Genomic DNA, 19,667 nt, shown 5'->3' on the forward strand with positions numbered 1-19,667 from the left:
TTTGAGTTGCACGATGCTTAAAATAACATGAAGTCAAAATGCGCGCTAATTAAATTGTTCTAACAGACATTTCAGACACATTAGGCCGTCCGGGGAGCGTTAACGGGTGATTTACGGCAGGGCAAGGTGAGAGAAGTGAAGCCTTCAAGGCTCCGGAGGTGACGGCTCTGACAGGCCGAGGAAGGGTGGCAGGACTACTGACGCCAGACAGCGACACCAGTCAGCCGCAGCTTTGGGGGATAGAAATGACCCTTGCTGCTGTTTGAGGTAAATTATTGATAGGCTATACTTCAAGAAGATATCTAATCAATAATGCAGGCAAAAAACTGTACAAATCCAATAAATAGGCTATTGAAATAAATCAATAAATTGTTAAAACTCAAAGCATTGTTTTGAAAAGTTTCATTTCATTCTTTCGTGAATTTTATTCTTCATTGTTTTTAATATAAATAAAAGCTTTTTTTTTATATTATTTTAAATGCCCCTCTTACAAACATCTATTTGTTTTCCAAAGAGGTATTTTACAGGGTTGCTTTGTTTTAGTATTTTGTCACTCTTCATGACAGTATTGTGGTCACCAGGCCCCGCCCCTCTCGCCTTTCAGCCAACCACATTCCTCCACAGCCTCTGGCATGCTCAGCTACTGCCAGCTAGCAAGCTAGCTACTGCTAACAACAGTAACCCACAGCCCTGGGTTTGGTGGCACTGGTGTGTCTGCACTAGTGTGATGTTGCTGTTGATATTCACATCCCTTTCATTTGCATTTAATCTGCAAATTAGTTTCTAAAATATTTTATTTAAAGGTTTTCAATGTACTGAACGACTAAGAAAAATAGATAATAGTTACATTGGAGAAGCTGGAATCATGGAAACTTTGGTCTTTTTTTGTGTGCTTAAAAATGACAATTAACCAGTAATCAGAATTGTTGACAGTTCATTTTCTGTCTGTTAATCAAGTAATCATTTAAGCTCTAATGCCAAGTAAAAACCCACAGGCTAAGCTTGCTCAAAATGTTAGCAGGCTAGCTGCCTTGTTGAGCCATTTAAAAAGAGAGGATGAAACAAGTCCTCATAAGGAGTTGGGTTTTGTTGTTAATGTGTTGGTTTGGTTTTCTGTGAATTTGACTGTGATCATGTATTGAATATCAGTCACTTGGAGTAGATTACTATTATTATTGATTTCAAAATATGTGTTTCCAACCCTTATTCTTTTTTTCTTTCAGTAAAGTACGCTGGAATATGGCCCCTGTTTGTCCACATCATAAATATCTGGTGATGTAGGTTTAACATCAAGACTATGGCTCTGAGTATGCACTCATATTTGAGGTGTGAATTACATAGTTGTTTACTACATTACTTTATATACTGTACAAGCCAAGTGCAAGCAGTCTAGAATAATAATTGATTGCATATATTCCATGGCTGTGCATGATGAGTCCATGCCTCATGAGTATGTGTATTAGAGCCTGAAGTTTGCACATAGACATAAAGGAGACAACAATATGCACAGGACTGACTGGTTCCACGTCTTCATATTTATTTCATAAAGAAAAGTAAAAAGTTTATTAAGAAAAAATCCCACATGATTAGACTGCAATTGCTCCCATGTCCGTAGACCCCCCCCCCCCACACACACCTCCCCTTAGCCTGGATGCCTGCCTGTCTCTCTGTGCTACATCACTACACCACTCCCCAGTTTGGCAATATTGGAGACATGTTAGCTATAGGCTAATAGTGCAAGACAGGCACCAAGGCTAAAGTTTTTCCACCCGAGTGGTAAGAGAGCCCCCATGTGAGGATGCCATATAACCTTACGGCATCCCAGTCACTTTTCTGAAGACAAAGTAAGGGATTGAAATACTGTGATAATCAAAAGAAAGTGCTTTTTGCTGTGGCATCTCAGCTTCTTTTCTTCCTGTGCTCAGAAGTCAAGGTGTGGCATCACCTTTCCTCTCTTGCTCGATGGCTGGGGAGGAAAAGAAGAAGATAGTTTAGGTTGGCAGCCGTGTGTTCAGCGGATATGTGAGAGGAATGCAGCTTTTTGATTTGCTGTATATCAATGATGTGCTGATGTTGCAGCAAATTGTCTTTGCTGCTGTTCTGCTTGCTGAGCGTGTAGTCTTTTGACAGCAGTGGAAGTGATGAGTAGCCACTGACAGGAAAATTGTTGCAGGGGATCAAGGCTTTAACACCGCCCAGAAACACACACACACACACACACACACACACACACACACACACACACACACACACACACACACACACACACACACACACACACCCCAGACACAAGGGCACTTACTCTCTTTGGTGGGCAGAGGGTTTTTTTCTTTTGTTTCTGTCTTCTTCAGCTTTGCCTTGTCGAAACGGGCAATCTCAGTCATGTCAGGCTTGTCAGACATTTTGGCTGTGAAAGATGAAAAAAACTAATAGGTTTGACCTTTCCTGTCAGCATAACATAATAGACATGTGTGATTGTATTAGATATATTGTATAGTGTAAGAGCAATATTTTGGACAAATCATCACGAGAGCTGTCGGAAATCTTGATGGCTTTGTCTGATATTTAAGATCATCTTTTTAACTGACTGCACATAAAGGGAGTGGCTACGGCATGTGCAGCTGAGACATGAGAGTGGTGGCTGCCTCACACATGCTCTCTCTTGATATTCCCCTCTCCAAAATGCCTATGTAGCTAACATGTGCCTATTTTTACCTAGCTGGCTGTCTGTTCCCTCCTTTGTCTTTGCTTTTCCCTCTCTGAGGCTGAGGTCTTTGTTCTTTTCCTCTGCATCCTCTCTCTCTCTCTCTCTCTCTCTCTCTCTCTCTCTCTGTCTCTCTTTCTCTGCCTCTGCATCCATCCCTGCAGCCTTGTGGATCTAGGCAATGCCTCACTGCAGTCAAATACCTGACCTAGCCACACGTTTGACTAATCTGTCTTGCACAGTCTGGCCCAGTCCTGCCTGTTTCAACCACTGCTCTATCAGAGACTGCTGTGCATATGTGCATATGTGACAAGCCCACTAGCCAGCAGCCAGTCATTTGCAAACCAAGCTATTGTAAAATCATTCTCACCAGTATGGATTTGAATGAGGCCTAATAGAATCGCTTTGAAATAGAAATAGACATGCTGGGCACATGGCCAGAATCAAGAAATGTCTTGAAACGAGGCACACTGAATCATTGCTCGATAACCCTCTAGCTAGTAATGGTGCTTATAGCCAGCCCTGCCAAGTCTTGATAATAACAGCAGCAGTCATAATCTCACCTTTTTTCCAATTCATCAGTAAACCTGATTATTCAAACATTTGCTCTATTGTTCCCTTATCACCACCACCATCACCATCCTCAACATCCCTCTTTCACATCCTTTCACAGCTGCCATCAGCAGTCAGCCTCTGCTCATCCAGCCCCACCCCAATCCTTTGTTTGACTCCAGTAAAACAGAACCAGAAAGAGACACACGGACACAGACACATTGAGAAACACACTGAAGGAGAGATTGATTTGTTCTTACCGGTGTTCCACACAGCAGTGGGCTAAAATCCACCAGCGGAGAGAGTAGGGAGGGATAGAGACACAGAGATGGAGAAGGGAGAGCGCTGTGGAAGCTGAGTGAATATGCCGGTATGAGCACGCCTGCCTGCATCCAGGGTGTGGGTATAAGAGGGAGGGAGGGGGGAGAGAGAGAGAGAGAGAGAGAGAGAGAGAGAGAGAGCTTGGTCAGCCTTCCTCCTTGCATTTAATTCAGTCAGTTAATGTTCTCCAGGGAAAAGACTAGAGGAAACCAGCCACTGATAGGAAACAGCTGTGCTCTTTATGTTCTGCTGCGATTGATTCTGATCAATTATTTGAGTATTACATTGTTTGTATTATAGATTGTATTATACTGTTTTTGCTGAGTAGGTCAGGGACTCACTGCATGAGATGCTGGAAGGAGGATTTTCTATAGCTAATCATAGTGGTCGATATGAGACCTTGTATGTGCTGTGACTGTACTCCTTAACATCTATAATAGTTATTACATGCTCAGAGTGAGTCGGAGTTATGAGTATTTATAAGATTGCAAGTCATGTAATGACTTGTTTATTTTCATAGGGACATGTATTTGATGTTGACCAGTGCCACATACCACAGCATTTATAGCCTACAGTAAGCTAGCTTCCAATGCTTGTCCCTAGATGGGTCTTTATACAAATACACAAATGTAACAAGAAAATACATTCAGAACAGCATGAACACAAACAATGATACATTTAAATTTCCATAAACTCAATCTGGCTAATCATAATGATCCATTGGCATTTATTTGTATTGTTACCATTCTTCTATACCTCAACAGTCATTACAACACTGAAATTGTGTCAGAGTTGGAGTATTTATAGTATTAAAGTTCATACCCTTTCTTGCACTAAGTCAAATCACTGTGGAAAACCCTATTTATATATGTCATGTTTATATTTATAGTGAGAAGTATATAGCATGGCCCAGTGCCACATACCACAGCATTTATAGCCCAAGCTAGATTGCAATGACCATCCTTAGATGGGTCTTTATACAAATACACAAAACTCAAAATGAAAATACACACATAACTGAAACAAAACAAAACACAAACAATGAGACAATACAATAAAGTTACCATAAAACTCAACGACAAGCACCAGATTCATTCATAACCCAAACGACTTAGCTATTTTGATAATCAATCTAAGTCTAATCTAATTAATCAAGTTAATGTAGATATTTGTTTTCTTAATGCCCTGATAGTAAACTGTATATATTTGAAATTTGCATTTTGCAGACTTCACCTCGGGCCCAGATTTGGGCTCAGATTTTATAGAACTAAACAATTCATTATTAAATCAAGAAAATAATCAGCAGGATAAACAATAATAACAAATAATAGTTGTAGACCCGCACATAGTCATACATTATATTTCTTATATACACTGCCATGAACGTTTTGTCACCAATATACTTATGTACATACAATATAACTTTTTTTTGTAGCTGGTTATGTTCTGCATCAGAGCTGTTATTTACATATCTGTACCATGGTTTTAACATTATTTGTCACATCCTTTATTTTGCAACTGATCAAGCAGCTGTTGATTACATCAGGCTCTAATAAAGCCAGGACCTGCAGGGCTCAAGGCCCTCCGCTGACATAATGAAACTTGCCGGTCTTTACTCATTAATCCTGCCAGAGGTACAGTTACAGCCTGCTGATGAGAGGGCATCTTTCTCAGAATAGAGTAGTGATGATGAGTCCACATGACCTCAACCTTTTCAAATGATACAATAAGCCTAGCAAGCAAGCTGTGTTAATGGATGACATCATATTACTGGATGACTTTGGGTTTTACTGGATCACAATGAGGTCATCCATGCCTCTGAGTTCTCTGTAGGGAGGCTGCAGCACTACCTCCTGGCTGAAGTCTGGAACTGCTTCATGTAAGAGTTGTGCATGTGGACTTCAAACACATTCAAACAATTAAATGAACGTAACATGCAGCCTTGTTAAAGTTTCACTCGTCATGAAGCTTGCTGAATGCAACGCACAATACCTCATAATGCAGACTAACCTATGTGATAGCCCTTTGGAGCTAATTATACGTCAGTGCTCTTCAAATCACGCACTGACTCCGCCATTCAGGCATATGTTTCTGTTGAGTTGTTTGTTTCTTTGGTATACGGTTTGTGGGGGGGGGGAAGCTCTTTGACCTTCTCTAAATTTGCCCGAGCCCTCCTATTAACCTTTCTGTATGAAATGTTATCATATTTGAAGCTTGGAGACAAGATGAACACTGATAAAGGTCAGAGTTAGCAGCCAATTGACCTGTCAGAACAGTCAGACAGACCACTGCTTGTTGGTGAACTATAATAGACCAGTAAACCTTTTCTGGGATCATGTCTGTCTCCACGCTGCTTGTCAATGTCTAGATGAATGACGTGGTGTCAGTGATGAACACACTTATGTATAGCAACAGCCAGAAGATGGCAACCACGTACTTTTTAAGATGTTTCAATAGATGGATGGATGTTATAACTATAATATCTGTCTGTCTCACTCCACTTTATTCTGCAATATTAAACATTTACAGGAAGAATTTGTTAGTGCATACTTAACAGTCATGCTCACATATGGTGGAAACACAGGATGGCAGCACAGGACTATTTCAACAATTTTAGCCACTGAGCTGCCCTGAGATGAACAGTCTATGAGGGCCCACCAGGGTGCACTCCTCCCTCAGCACTAAGCAGCATAACAACTTGTAGCAGTTTGAATCCATATTTCACTAATGTGATCTATTCACGCATTTCCAAACAGTTTCATCCATACTTGTGTGTTAATAGCGGGTTTCTAGAGAGATAGCAGGTTAGCATGACAAAAACAGAGAACAGAGATGATTCAAATGAGTGGAAAGGGAAGTTCCAGAAATTATTGTTAATTCAGCAGTGAAGCTACAAGTAAAGCAACATTTACTTTTATGAATATGGCAAATAAGCATGCAGGGTGTATCATGTACTGCAGTTCTGGGATTGATTTAATTGCATACCTTTTTAGCATTCCGTTTGTGTGGATTTGTTGTAATGGTTTGTGTTTATTTTAGCTAACAGGACAGTAAAGATAGAATTCACTCCTCAGTAATGAAGTGAGTAACTAAGTTAACGTCAGTTATGCAGTAAGCAGCCTTTATCATCTGTGTTGTCTAAAGCCAGTTTGGTTTGGATTGAGAAATCTCAACAACTACTGCATGGAGAGCCATACATCTTTGGACCAATACACTGCACATGGTGTAATGAGGATGAATCCTAAAGACTTTGGTGATCCCCTGACTTTACCTCTAGCACCACCACGAGGTTCACAGGTTGTTGCTTTTTCGGTGAAATGTCGCTATTCAACAATTATTGGATGGATTGCCATGCAATTTGGATATACACTTAATAAGCATGCCCCTCCTCCATTCCCATAAGCTGATGGCAAATGTTAGCATGCTAACACACTAAAGTATAATAGTAAACAATCCTAAACATGAAACCCAAGTTTCAGCAGGTTGGCATTGTGATTGTGAGCTCACTGGCATGCTGACATTAGCATTTAGCTAAAGCACCACTGTGTCTAAGTGCAGCCTCACAGAGTCGCTGGCATGTCTGTGGACTCTTCGTCTTGTTTTTCTTACATTTAACAATTCACTCTCATCTTTCTACCATCACACTTCTCATATTTACCCCCTCTTTGTGATCTGGTTCATGTGTTAGCCAGCCGCAGCGTTGTACTCCGAAGCTTGGGTAAAGTAGTGGTGGATCTCTCAGACACATTCACTGTTAACATAGGCATATTTAAGACACACACACACACACACACACACACACACACACACACACACACACACACACACACACACACACACACACACACACACACACACACACACACACACACACACACACACACACACACACACACCTTGACTGTATGCACACATGCACACAGGTCAATTTATTTTTCATCAACCAAGTTGATGGAAGATGAGATTAGGTGTTGGCAATGAATGACGTGTAATTACCAACCATTCACACAAATTTTATGCTGCCAGGCATTTTTTTTAATCAGCCCTAAAGCAGCAGAATCAAGGAACTCTAACTCAGATTTGGAGAGGCCTTACAGAAATAATCTTTTTTACTTAGTCAGTCATTGTATGAGTGCCAAGTTATCTCTCAAACAAATCAGATTACTCTGCGTTTGAAAAGAAACAAAATAGAGCTATTGTGCAGAAACCCAAGACTGGAGTGTGTTTCAGGAGAGTTGTGGGATTTGTAGGGTGAGTTAGAACAGTGCTGGATCAGTAAGACCAGATAAGCACACTGCCTCAGCTCATGATCTCCAAGACTAATGATGCAGCGTTTGATTGGTACCCCGTGTTCCATCACCTGGGCCAATGACTTGAGAGTATCTCGGTGTGGAGGAGTTATCTCACCTAGCCAGCTAGAGGACAGTGACAGAGATGAAAAGAGAAGAAATAAAACAGCAGAGAGAGGAGATGGAGACAGAGATGAGAGATGAGGAACCAAGAGAGAGGAAGATATATGGAGGATTGGAGGAGTGCTGCTATAAACACAAAAACACGTTTGTAATGCACCTTATCAGGTATCGGGGAGTAATGGCAATCTCTGAATTTGATGCTCATAATGGTCAGAATATGTTCATGGGGTTTTAGTGGTGATTCTGTGTGTGTGTGTGTGTGTGTGTGTGTGTGTGTGTGTGTGTGTGTGTGTGTGTGTGTGTGTGTGTGTGTGTGTGTGTGTGTGTGTGTGTGTGTGTGTATGTATGTGTGTGTGTGTGTGTGTGTGTGTGTGTGTGTGTGTATGTGTGTTTGTGTGTAACACTCTTTCTGAAATATCTATACTTTTAGGGTGAGCTTAAGCTTTGTTTGCAAGGCTTAACACATCAAAGTAAGTATCCTCCATGCATCTTCTTCCTTTCAACATCCTCCTCATCTCCTCCTCTAGTTTCCTCTGCTTTCTCTCAGGGATAAATGTGATACATTAAGCATGCACACAACTGAAGGCTTGAATGGATTACGCAAACGATCAGCTGTCCTTTAAATCCATGCATCAGTAAATTAAATGAGGCACAACAAAAACAAATTTACTCATTTGTTAAAACTAAAAGTAGGAAAGGTATTCAAAGAATGATCTCTTGCCTTAAGAAATACAAAATTGAGTGTGTTGCAAAGTTTTTCAACACTGGCAATTAAATTGACAATTAATTCCTAAATGTTGTTGTAGTAATGTAGCTTTGTTATCCCTGTATCAGAGGGATTTCTTACCTATATCTGTCAACAAAGCACCAGAGCCTTGAAAATAGATGGAACAGTTCACAAAATCCGTATTTGTCAGTTGAAAAGAACAGATTTGACTAGAGATGTGTGTGCAGTGCTCCTGAACTTACAGTCGAATGTGAATAATGCCCAAGGACAATGTGGTTCAGTTCAGAAAGCTATAAGAAGAGTTAACACAATTTAGATTTTCTATTGTTCTTGCAAATATAGAGGGAATACATTATTAAATAAAAACAGTGGAGCTTTTTTTTTTTTAAATGATAAACCTGCAAAGCAAGAATGCCATTTAAGATAACACATTAAATGAAAGAAACAATGCTAATGCTTACAGACACTGGTGTCACTTTTAGTTGGTTGTCACTTACATATTACAGTTCAGCTAAACATGCTGCATGTCCAATCAATCTCTGTTGTTTTACTTGGATCAAAGTTTGTAAGTTTCTGCCCCAGCTGCAACTAATGGTGATTTTCATTATGGATTGATGTAGTGGTTCCCAAACTGGTGGGGCCCCCTGAAGTTATAACGGGGGTGGCGGCGAAGCTAAATATAAATAAATGATGCATGGTTCTGCTGCATTGCTAGCAACATATTTGTGTACAGGTGCCATGCAGAAAAGTTTTGGGAACCACTGGATTAATGTGTCAATTTTCTCGATTCATTGTTTGGTCCATAAAATGTCAGAAAATTGAAAAATACAGATCACAATTTCCTGAGGTCTACAAAATGTCTTGTTTTTGTCCAATCAACAAAACCTTAAGATATATTGAGAGAAAGCAGCAAATCCTCACAATTAATAAGCTGGAACAAGGTTTGGCATTCTTGCTTGAAAACTGAATTAAACGATTAATTGATTATCAAAATAATCGTTGATAAGTAATCAACGATTATTTTGACACACACACACACACACACACACACACACACACACACACACACACACACACACACACACACACACACACACCTTGACAATGAGGAATTGGAAAAATAAAACACCACATACACACAGTTCCACCACTCCTCTTCCATCTTTTTCAAAAAAGTATTCATCTTTTTTGTCAGGCACATCCAAACTACCTTGACCTTCTGAGTCATCTAAATGGGTGAAATTGAGCCATGAAAACAAGCAAGAAGTATATACTGGGAGGATAGGAGCAGGGGATAGGGAGCCTTTTTTGTTGTGCACCCTTTCAGCAGCTATGGCAACAAAACAAAACTGGTTTTGTTTTGTTGTTGCAGCTTCACACTGGGTGGATACGAGGTGACATCTGTTCAGGAATCCCTGCTCATACACCTGAAAGGCTTCAGTGCTCTTCTTCTGAAATAGAGAGATTAATAAATGTGTGACTGTTTTCGGATAATAAAAAAAAATAAAAAAAACGCTCAACAACAGATGTGTGTGCGTGTGCATCATCACCGGCACAATATGCTATACATTATCTCCGCACAGCCACCTGTTTATATGAAGGGAGTCAACAAACATCATATGAATTCCAATAAGGCTCACCCTCAGAGTACACACACTTCATCATCGTGAAGCTAGCACTGTTCACTGTAATCTAAATCCCTTATTTGAAAGCTGTGTGTGTGCATGTAAGAGAGGCAGGGAGGGAGATTACAGCTGCCAGTTTTCAGTGGTCTTGGGGGCAATGTGCAGAGTGGGGTTAAGATAATGGGTCTTTAGTATCAGCAAGATTGATTGCAGGGTTAATTAGCAAGAACTGTGCTCATCATGAAACAGGTAAACCAGAGATTTAAAGGTACACATAATAAAACACTCTGGAATGATACTCTGATTTGATTCTAATTAGACTTGTGGTCTTTTCCAGCACAACTCCTCGATTTTGGATACTAAATCAAAATGCGTCAGTGTGGCCGTAGACCGAAGTCTGACCAACCTTTTTCCAAGAAAAACCGTAAACAAATCTAGGCTTGAAATAGTTGAATATTCACCTCATGTGCTGCTCCCATTTTCAGAAGGGAAATAAGACTTTTTAAACTGGAAACGTGTTGAGAATTAAAGCTGCTAATCTCGAGGATTAATACAATTGAGTTTGCTGGATTTTGGTAATGCCCTGTTTTTTAAGCTTTGCCCATTAGGCACCTGCTGCAGTCACACTCCAATGGCCTCACAGGAAATTGCCTGGTTTTAGGAGGGTGAGAGTATGCCAGGGCATTTGCACTGCAACACAAAAAAACACTTGCACATTCACATCCCATACACAAAGGCAGGAGGTGAGATTTTGCTGTTCTTTTCTTTTGGCTTCATGAGCCCAATTACCAGCTTCAGTTTGTGTGTGAATGCGTCAGTGCATGTCTGCAGGCAGGTGCGTCAGCAGACCCTGACAGTCAGATTTCATGCACCACAGGCTTTGCCACAAGCAGACAAAGAAGAAGAGATGATTGGCCCACTGCTCCTCCAGGATGCTTTCACAAACATGTCAAAATAGGCTACAGAATATTTCGTTCTGTATTGACAGGTGCAATATTTGAAAATTGATAATTATTTATTATTATTTTTTTAAATTACATTTATATCTGCATTTATGTCAAAACCTAGAGACAAAATGTCATTTATTAAATGTATGTGTTTCTAAATGACATATAAACATATTTTCGTATTCTATTTTGCCTGGAAACGCTTCCAACAATCAAACATGTCGCGTGAACAATAGACTTCGGTCCTATTTCTAGCATGCACGCGTTTTCGGCACCACCTGAGACGTGCGTGTCACACAGTAAGCTCTAACCTGTTAACATGGGAGCCCAAATAAAAACGGACACACCATGCAGCTGACACGCTCATGCCACACAGCCAGTGTGTAAGCGGCCTTAAGGACACAGTTTAACTGATGCAGAGCACAAGGTCCAGACATTATTGTCACTGCACAAAGCTGAAATATCTGAGGTTTCAGACAGTAAAAGTAACAGCAACAGCAGTTACATCTATACTTGTTGATGATCTAAAGGCAAGGGAAGTAATAGTAGCTACATTTTGTATGTGTTATCATCTGCAGGCATTACATGTAAACAAGTTTAGAAGAGACATTTACAATAACTTCTTAGAAAAATCTTCTGTTTTGTTACTACTGCTGGAGTTTTACTTGACACAATGGCCTGCATTTCTGCCTATAACCCCATAAAGGGATACTTCACCGATTTACCGTGTTTAGTTATGTGCATTCAAACTACCGCACATGTGTACCACCGTGTTTATACTCTGTGTTTACAGCCCATCAAGCGCTAATGCTAGTATGTGTTAGCTGAACTTTACGGAGCATATAATGTGTGTGCACTAAATGGAGCCTGTTTCGTATGTTGTTTTTATATAATGTCGTGTTTATATATTTGAAATGTGTAACACCACTTGAGCCACGGTGTGTTTATATGGTGTGTGTATATGGTTGAAATGACAATAAAACACACTTGAGTTGAGTTGACTGTCTCACTGTCTGTCTGTCTGTCTGTCTGTCTGTCTGTAAACGGTAGGCGTGGCTTTGGAGTGGACGCTAAAGCAGCGAAGCAAGTGCATTCTGGAATTTGGTGTCTTTCATCCACATGAGCCAAAAACACATTTTCTGGCTTTTCTCGGCCTAGAAGTCACCAATTTCTAAAAAAATTCTAATTTCTACTACAACTCCAAATCAGAAAAAGTTGGGACAGTATGGAAAACACAAATAAAAAAAGAAAGTAGTGATTTCTAAATGTACTTTGACTTGTATTTCATTGCAGACAATGTGAACACAAAATATTTCATGTTTTGTCTGGTTAACTTAATTTCATTTGTAAATATACATCCTTTCCTGTCATTCAGACCTGCAACACATTCCAAAAAAGGTTGGGACAGGAGCAATTTAGGGCTAGTAATCAGGTAAATTGGTTAAATAATGATGTGATTTGAAACAGCTGATGTCAACAGGTGATTGTAATTATGATTTGGTACAAAAGCAGCATCCAAGAGTCCTTCGGGTCCCAGTGACCCGAAGGACAACACAAGGATTATGTACTTCCGTTTACTTTGTTGAGAATTGCTCTCTAAACCCTGTTTCTTGTAAAGTAAGTAAAGTTTATTTCTAGAACACATTTAAACACAGTTTAAGCTGACCAAAATGCTGTACAAACAAGAACTAAGGTGCTGTATTAACCCTTGTTTAGAGAGCAATTCTCAACAAAGTAAACGGAAGTACATAATCCTTGTGTTGCCCTTCGGTCACTGGGACCCGAAGGGCAACACAAGGGTTAAAAGATTCAAGGAATGTGGAGGAATTTCAGTGCGTGAAGGACAAGGGCGCAAGCCTAAGCTGAACAACCGTGATCTCCGATCCCTCAGGCGGCACTGCATCAAGAATCGTCATTCATCTATCAGCGATATCACCACATGGGCTCAGGACTACTTTGGCAAACCTTTGTCAAGTACCACAAAACGTAGTTGCATCCACAAATGCCAGTTAAAACTGTACTGTGCCAAAAGGAAGCCCTATGTTAACAGTGTCCAGAAGCGCCGTCGACTTCTCTGGGCTCGGAGACATCTGGGATGGACCATCACACAGTGGAAACGTGTACTGTGGTCAGATGAATCAGTATTTCAGGTATTTTTTGGGAGAAATGGACGCTGTGTGCTCCGGACCAAAGAAGAAAAGGATCATCCAGACTGTTACCAGCAACAAGTCCAAAAGCCAGGGTCTGTCATGGTATGGGGTTGTGTCAGTGCCCTTGGCAAAGGTAACTTGCACTTCTGTGATGGCACCATTAATGCTGAAAAGTACATAGATATTTTGGAGCACAATATGCTGCCTTCAAGAAGACATCTTTTCCAGGGACGTCCATGCATATTTCAACAAGATAATGCAAAACCACATTCTGCACACAGGAAGAGGATACGGGTACTTGCCTGCAGTCCCGACCTGTCTCCAATAGAGAATGTGTGGCGCATTTTGAAGCGCAAAATGCGACAACGAAGACCCCGTACTGTTGCCCACCTTAAGACTTGTTTGCAGCAAGAATGGGACAAAATTAACACTTCATCACTTGGTGTCTTCAGTCCCTAAACGTCTTAAGTGTTGTGAAAAGGAATGGCAACATTACAAAGTGGTAAATGCTTTACTGCTCCAACTTTTTTTGAAATGTGTTGCAAGAACCAAAATAGGAATTATTTTTTTTTTTTTGAAAAAACAACAAAAAATCATGAGGAACACATTAAATTATGTGCTGTTGTATTGTCTGCAATGAAATACAAGTCAAAGTACATTTAGAAATCACTACTTTCTTTTTTTATTTGTGTTTTCCATACTGTCCCAACTTTTTCTGATTTGGGGTTGTACATAAGTGACCCAATTTAAAGATATATTCATCTTTCCAACAGTGAAATATCCCTTTAATGCACAACTATAAAGCTGCCTCATGTGCTGCTACTGTTACTTTCCTTTCTTGCAGGGGAAGGTTGGCATCTACGATCAATAAACAGCTCCCCCTTGTGGAAAATCTGCAGGCTGCTAAGTGTGATGTGTAAGCGAGTTGCAACCCAGTTTCATTCAAGGTTATAATCGTTAACGAAAACAAACAAAATAACGAAAACTAGGTGGGAAAAAACATTGTCGTTAACTGAAATAAAAATAAAAACCAAGCATTACAAAAAAACGATAACTAAACTAAAACTGTAATGTCTGTTTGCAAAACTAACTAAAATAAAATGATCGAGTAAATGTCCTTAGTTTTCGTCTTTGTCAATGTCTATCATAGAGCAAATAACGTTATATCTTTCTGACCATGACATTACCCATAGAAATATATATAGTTTCTGACTGGGAACCCAGAAATTCCGCCATTCCACTTCAAATTGAACACAACATGGTCCGTGCCCCATGCCTGGCATCATAGCGGTACCAAAGCCGGTCTACAGAAAGCCATTCCACTCCCTATTCAGCCCCATTGTACCGAATTTGGTTGCAGTTCCACTGGGGGTGATCGCAAGCGAGTGCAAAATGAATGGGAGTCTATGGAGCTAGACGGCTAAATGTGTCTCTTTCGCCTGATTGTCGTTGAACAATCTCAGATTTGATTGTAGTTTTTGCAAGTTCAACATGGATTATAGGTCGAAAGTTCAATGAACGAGTACTTATGTCCTTTTGATTTCTTACAGGGTGAGTCGTTGTTGCCCATAACACGCTAGCATTCTGCTAATGGATGCTGATTGGTCAGTGAAGGAGTGATTACGATCGGAGATCCCGCTTGACGGCATCCGAAGCAGAACCAGAATTTCAGAGTGAATATTTCGGCGTGGGCTTTAAAACATCAGCAAACCTCTTTCTAGCACGTGTATTAACAGGGAGAGACTAACCTATTAGCTGTGTTGTATTAACAGAGTCTAACCTATCAGCTGTGTTGTATTAACAGAGAGAGACTAACCTATCAGCTGTGTTGTATTAACAGAGTCTAACCTATCAGCTGTGTTGTATTAACAGAGACTAACCTATCAGCTGTGTTGTATTAACAGAGTCTAACCTATCAGCTGTGTTGTATTAACAGAGTTTAACCTATCAGCTGTGTTGTATTAACAGAGAGAGACTAACCTATCAGCTGTGTTGTATTAACAGAGTCTAACCTATCAGCTGTGTTGTATTAACAGAGACTAACCTATCAGCTGTGTTGTATTAACAGAGTCTAACCTATCAGCTGTGTTGTATTAACAGAGTCTAACCTATCAGCTGTGTTGTATTAAAAGAGAGAGACTAACCTATCAGCTGTGTTGTATTAACAGAGACTAACCTATCAGCTGTGTTGTATTAACAGAGACTAACCTATCAGCTGTGTTGTATTAACAGAGACTAACCTATCAGCTGTGTTGTATTAACAGAGTCTAACCTATCAGCTGTGTTGTATTAACAGAGAGAGACTAACCTATCAGCTGTGTTGTATTAACAGAGTCTAACCTATCAGCTGTGTTGTATTAACAGAGAGAGACTAACCTATCAGCGCTGTTGTATTAACAGAGACTAACCTATCAGCTGTGTTGTATTAACAGAGACTAACCTATCAGCTGTGTTGTATTAACAGAGTCTAACCTATCAGCTGTGTTGTATTAACAGGGAGAGACTAACCTATCAGCTGTGTTGTATTAACAGAGAGAGACTAACCTATCAGCTGTGTTGTATTAACAGAGACTAACCTATCAGCTGTGTTGTATTAACAGAGACTAACCTATCAGCTGTGTTGTATTAACAGAGACTAACCTATCAGCTGTGTTGTATTAACAGGGAGAGACTAACCTATCAGCTGTGTTGTATTAACAGAGACTAACCTATCAGCTGTGTTGTATTAACAGAGAGAGACTAACCTATCAGCTGTGTTGTATTAACAGAGACTAACCTATCAGCTGTGTTGTATTAACAGAGACTAACCTATCAGCTGTGTTGTATTAACAGAGACTAACCTATCAGCTGTGTTGTATTAACAGAGAGAGACTAACCTATCAGCTGTGTTGTATTAACAGAGAGCTAACCTATCAGCTGTGTTGTATAAAACAGAGAGACTAACCTATCAGCTGTGTTGTATTAACAGGGAGAGACTAACCTATCAGCTGTGTTGTATTAACAGGGAGAGACTAACCTATCAGCTGTGTTGTATTAACAGAGAGAGACTAACCTATCAGCTGTGTTGTATTAACAGAGACTAACCTATCAGCTGTGTTGTATTAACAGAGACTAACCTATCAGCTGTGTTGTATTAACAGAGACTAACCTATCAGCTGTGTTGTATTAACAGGGAGAGACTAACCTATCAGCTGTGGTGTATCAGAGTATAGGCTCGTTCAAGATGAAGTGCGCCTCGCCTGTAAAGTAGACGAGAGCAGGCGGCAGCAGCAGGGGGCGGTGACAAAAGTCCGCTCTCAAGTCGGACAGTTTTCCAGCTGACTCCAGCAGCCTTCAGGCTGAACAGGAAGTGACAGAAACACGGTGGTCCGATTCCGATTTAATAAAATTTGTTATCAGACCCTCTATATCAGCTCCTACACAGTCTCCAGTTGTTTTATTATTACACAAAGTAGCTGTCAAAATTCTCTACATGCGATCTGTTGCTGATTTTAATAAACAACAGACTGTAGATGATCTGTAATCTGAACAGATTTAGTCTCTCTGACTTTTAAACACAACTATCAGCCACACAACATGTGTTCTGTACAGAATAAGCGCTTTAAATCAGACAAATCACAGTTAAATCCCCTCCGATTGAAAATCAATAAAAAGTTTATATAAAACGCCTCATCATGTTGAGTCGATTCTGAACCAATCAGCTGTTTGATCAGCTGAGGCGCGCTTCCCAGCATGCCCGTGTCCCACCGCGCCCGGGTCCACCTGGTCGCGGTTGGTGTTAAAAGCAACTGCGCTTAACCCGTGGAACTCGCGCCTTGGTCTCGTGAGATTATCGTTGCCCACGTGTGCATGACGTCAGAGCAAGTCGGGATCAAGTCGGACACAAATCTAACCGGCATGCATTGGGCGCCGATCGCCGGTGATCGATTCTGCGCAGATCTGGCTCATCTTGAACGAGCCTAATGTCTAATAAGGGGAGAACTTCCACTCTCTGGAAAATTCCGGGTTGGTACAATGGGGCTAATAGGGAGTGAACAGGCTCTCCATAGACAGGCTCTGGTTGTATTAACAGAGAGTCTAACCTATCAGCTGTGTTGTATTAACAGAGAGAGACTAACCTATCAGCTGTGTTGTATTAACAGAGACTAACCTATCAGCTGTGTTGTATTAACAGAGACTAACCTATCAGCTGTGTTGTATTAACAGAGACTAACCTATCAGCTGTGTTGTCGATGCCTCGAGAGAACAAAGGAAGTGACTCAGAGCTTGCCGTAAAGCAGTATCTCTGGCCGTATGTGTGTATGACGTCATTGACATTTTAAAAGGCTTTTTAGAACAAAAAAACGACTTTAAAAAAATCTAACACACAGCAGTGTGTATTTTCTCTGCCTCCCCTTTCGAATGCAACATTCAAATTACTAGACAAAAAATTATATCCTGAGAAAAGTGGGTTTTGAGGGGTATAGCTCCATAGAGTCCCATTTATTCTGCACTGGCCTGTGAGCGCCCCCTATACGGAACTCTGCTGGAACTGCAGCCAGTTCAGAACCCGGAAGTAACGTATTGGTGCGTTCTATTATTCCCAACGAACCGACTCGGACCTCGGATATGACGTCACTTCCACACTTCAAGCGTTCTGGTATGTTTTGCGCGTCCGAGTCGGAGAAAAAACATGGACACCACACGGAAAGCTGTTGCTATGGTAGCACTGGCCGAGTTAGCAACGCTAGCCACGTTAGCAAACAACAAGACCGATTCCACTACCAACAGGCAGTGAAACGGACATAGTAAGGAATTGCTGTAATACGAGTGATTGAAATCTTCATTTAAAAAGCCAAAGTGGTCCAAAAACAAGGACAACAATTCATACCTACAAGTTACACAGGGCGCTGCCATCTTGGAATCCGTATCGGAATTCTTGCTCGGCGTCCTCACGGTTGTCCGAGTTCCGAGCTCGGAAATCCGAGGAAAAGTGACGCAGTGGTGCTTGTTGCTAGGCAACGTATGTTTTCCTAGTCGGAAGTCCGACACGGATAAATAATAGAACGCACCAAGAGAGTGGAACTTCTTCCTTTATTAGAAATTCTCTGGCCGTACGATGTGTATGACGTCATTGACATTTTAAAAGGCTTTTTAGAACAAGAAAGCCACTCTAAAAAAAATCTAACACCCAGCAGTGTGTATTTTTTTAGCCTCCCCTTTCGAATGCAGCATTCAAATTACCAGACAAAAAATTATATCCTGAGAAAAGTGGGTTTTGAGGGGTATAGCTCCATAGAGCCCCATTTATTCTGCACTGGCCTGTGAGCGCCCCCTATATGGAACTCTGCTGGAACTGCAGCCAGGGACGGACTGACAATCTGTGCGTTCTGGATGCCAACTGACGGCCGTCGGCACAAAAAAAAAAAGTCTATTAAAGCGATATTAACAGCCAACAGCAGGGGGCGCAAATACAATCACTTATATGCTACGTGTAAACATATAACTGAAGAGGAAGAGTCGGCCTACATCATTAGACGTGAGTTAATTTCACACACATCAGCAAAACTGGTAAGTGCCAGGAGCTGGAAACATTATAGGCTGCCTTTATCCCTATCTTAGCGAATTGCATAGTCAGCTCAACATGAGTGTGCATCATGATTATGAAAATGATCGTGCCATTTAGTGCTGTCAAACTTAACGTAGTTAATAATTTCTGTTAGGTTAATTTGAAACATTAAACGCGTTAGAAATGAATCGCGGGTTGACCGCGATTTCACTTGGTTGTAGATGAGAGGTTGTAGTGAGCTCACTTTTGCTGCTAGGATGAATATTATGGTATTAAATTAAACGGGAAAACATCAGGAATGCATTGGTACCACTCTAAACGTGCTCACAAACAGGGAAGGGGACTAAATAATTCACCAAATTTAACCAAAAGTTTAACCTAAAAATCCTAGCTTGCACTTTCTGTCTGCTTCCATCAGAGTGCAGTTTTTCCTTGTCTTTCATATTTGTGTTTACTATTGTGGAACTGGCATCAAAATTGATCAAAAGTGTAATATGACATTGAGAAAATATTAAATAGGTTATTCAATGCTAATTCTTTAACACAAAGCAACACATGTTATATACATTTATATTTGAATAGTTATAGTATATAGTAACTAACACTCTCAGTGTACTTTTGGTATAGGCCTACAATATATCTAATCCCCATGTTCAGGTACAGCAAGTAGCCTATTTTATC

General features: G+C 40.6%; 1 protein-coding gene across 1 annotated transcript; it reads right to left on the reverse strand.

The window, feature by feature from the left end:
- Positions 1-1,505: 1,505 nt before the first annotated feature.
- On the reverse strand, positions 1,506-3,642 carry tmsb2 (thymosin beta 2). Its single transcript, XM_039812667.1, has 3 exons — positions 3,517-3,642; positions 2,303-2,407; positions 1,506-1,966 (listed from the first exon to the last, which is right to left on the reverse strand). Exons 2-3 carry the CDS (start codon positions 2,400-2,402, stop codon positions 1,929-1,931), a joined length of 138 nt encoding a protein of 45 aa, XP_039668601.1. The 5' UTR covers positions 2,403-2,407; positions 3,517-3,642; the 3' UTR covers positions 1,506-1,928.
- Positions 3,643-19,667: the final 16,025 nt, after the last annotated feature.

The sequence above is a fragment of the Perca fluviatilis genome, chromosome 10, assembly GCF_010015445.1.
Source record: "Perca fluviatilis chromosome 10, GENO_Pfluv_1.0, whole genome shotgun sequence".
Classification (NCBI taxonomy): Eukaryota; Metazoa; Chordata; class Actinopteri; order Perciformes; family Percidae; genus Perca; species Perca fluviatilis.

Coding starts and splice junctions, on each gene's coding strand:
- tmsb2 (XM_039812667.1), bottom strand. CDS start 2,402: ATGTCTGACAAGCCTGACATGACTGAGATTGCCCGTTTCGACAAGGCA. Junction 1,967..2,302: donor CCCTCTGCCCACCAAAGAGA/GTAAGTGCCCTT, acceptor TTTCCTCCCCAG/CCATCGAGCAAGAGAGGAAA.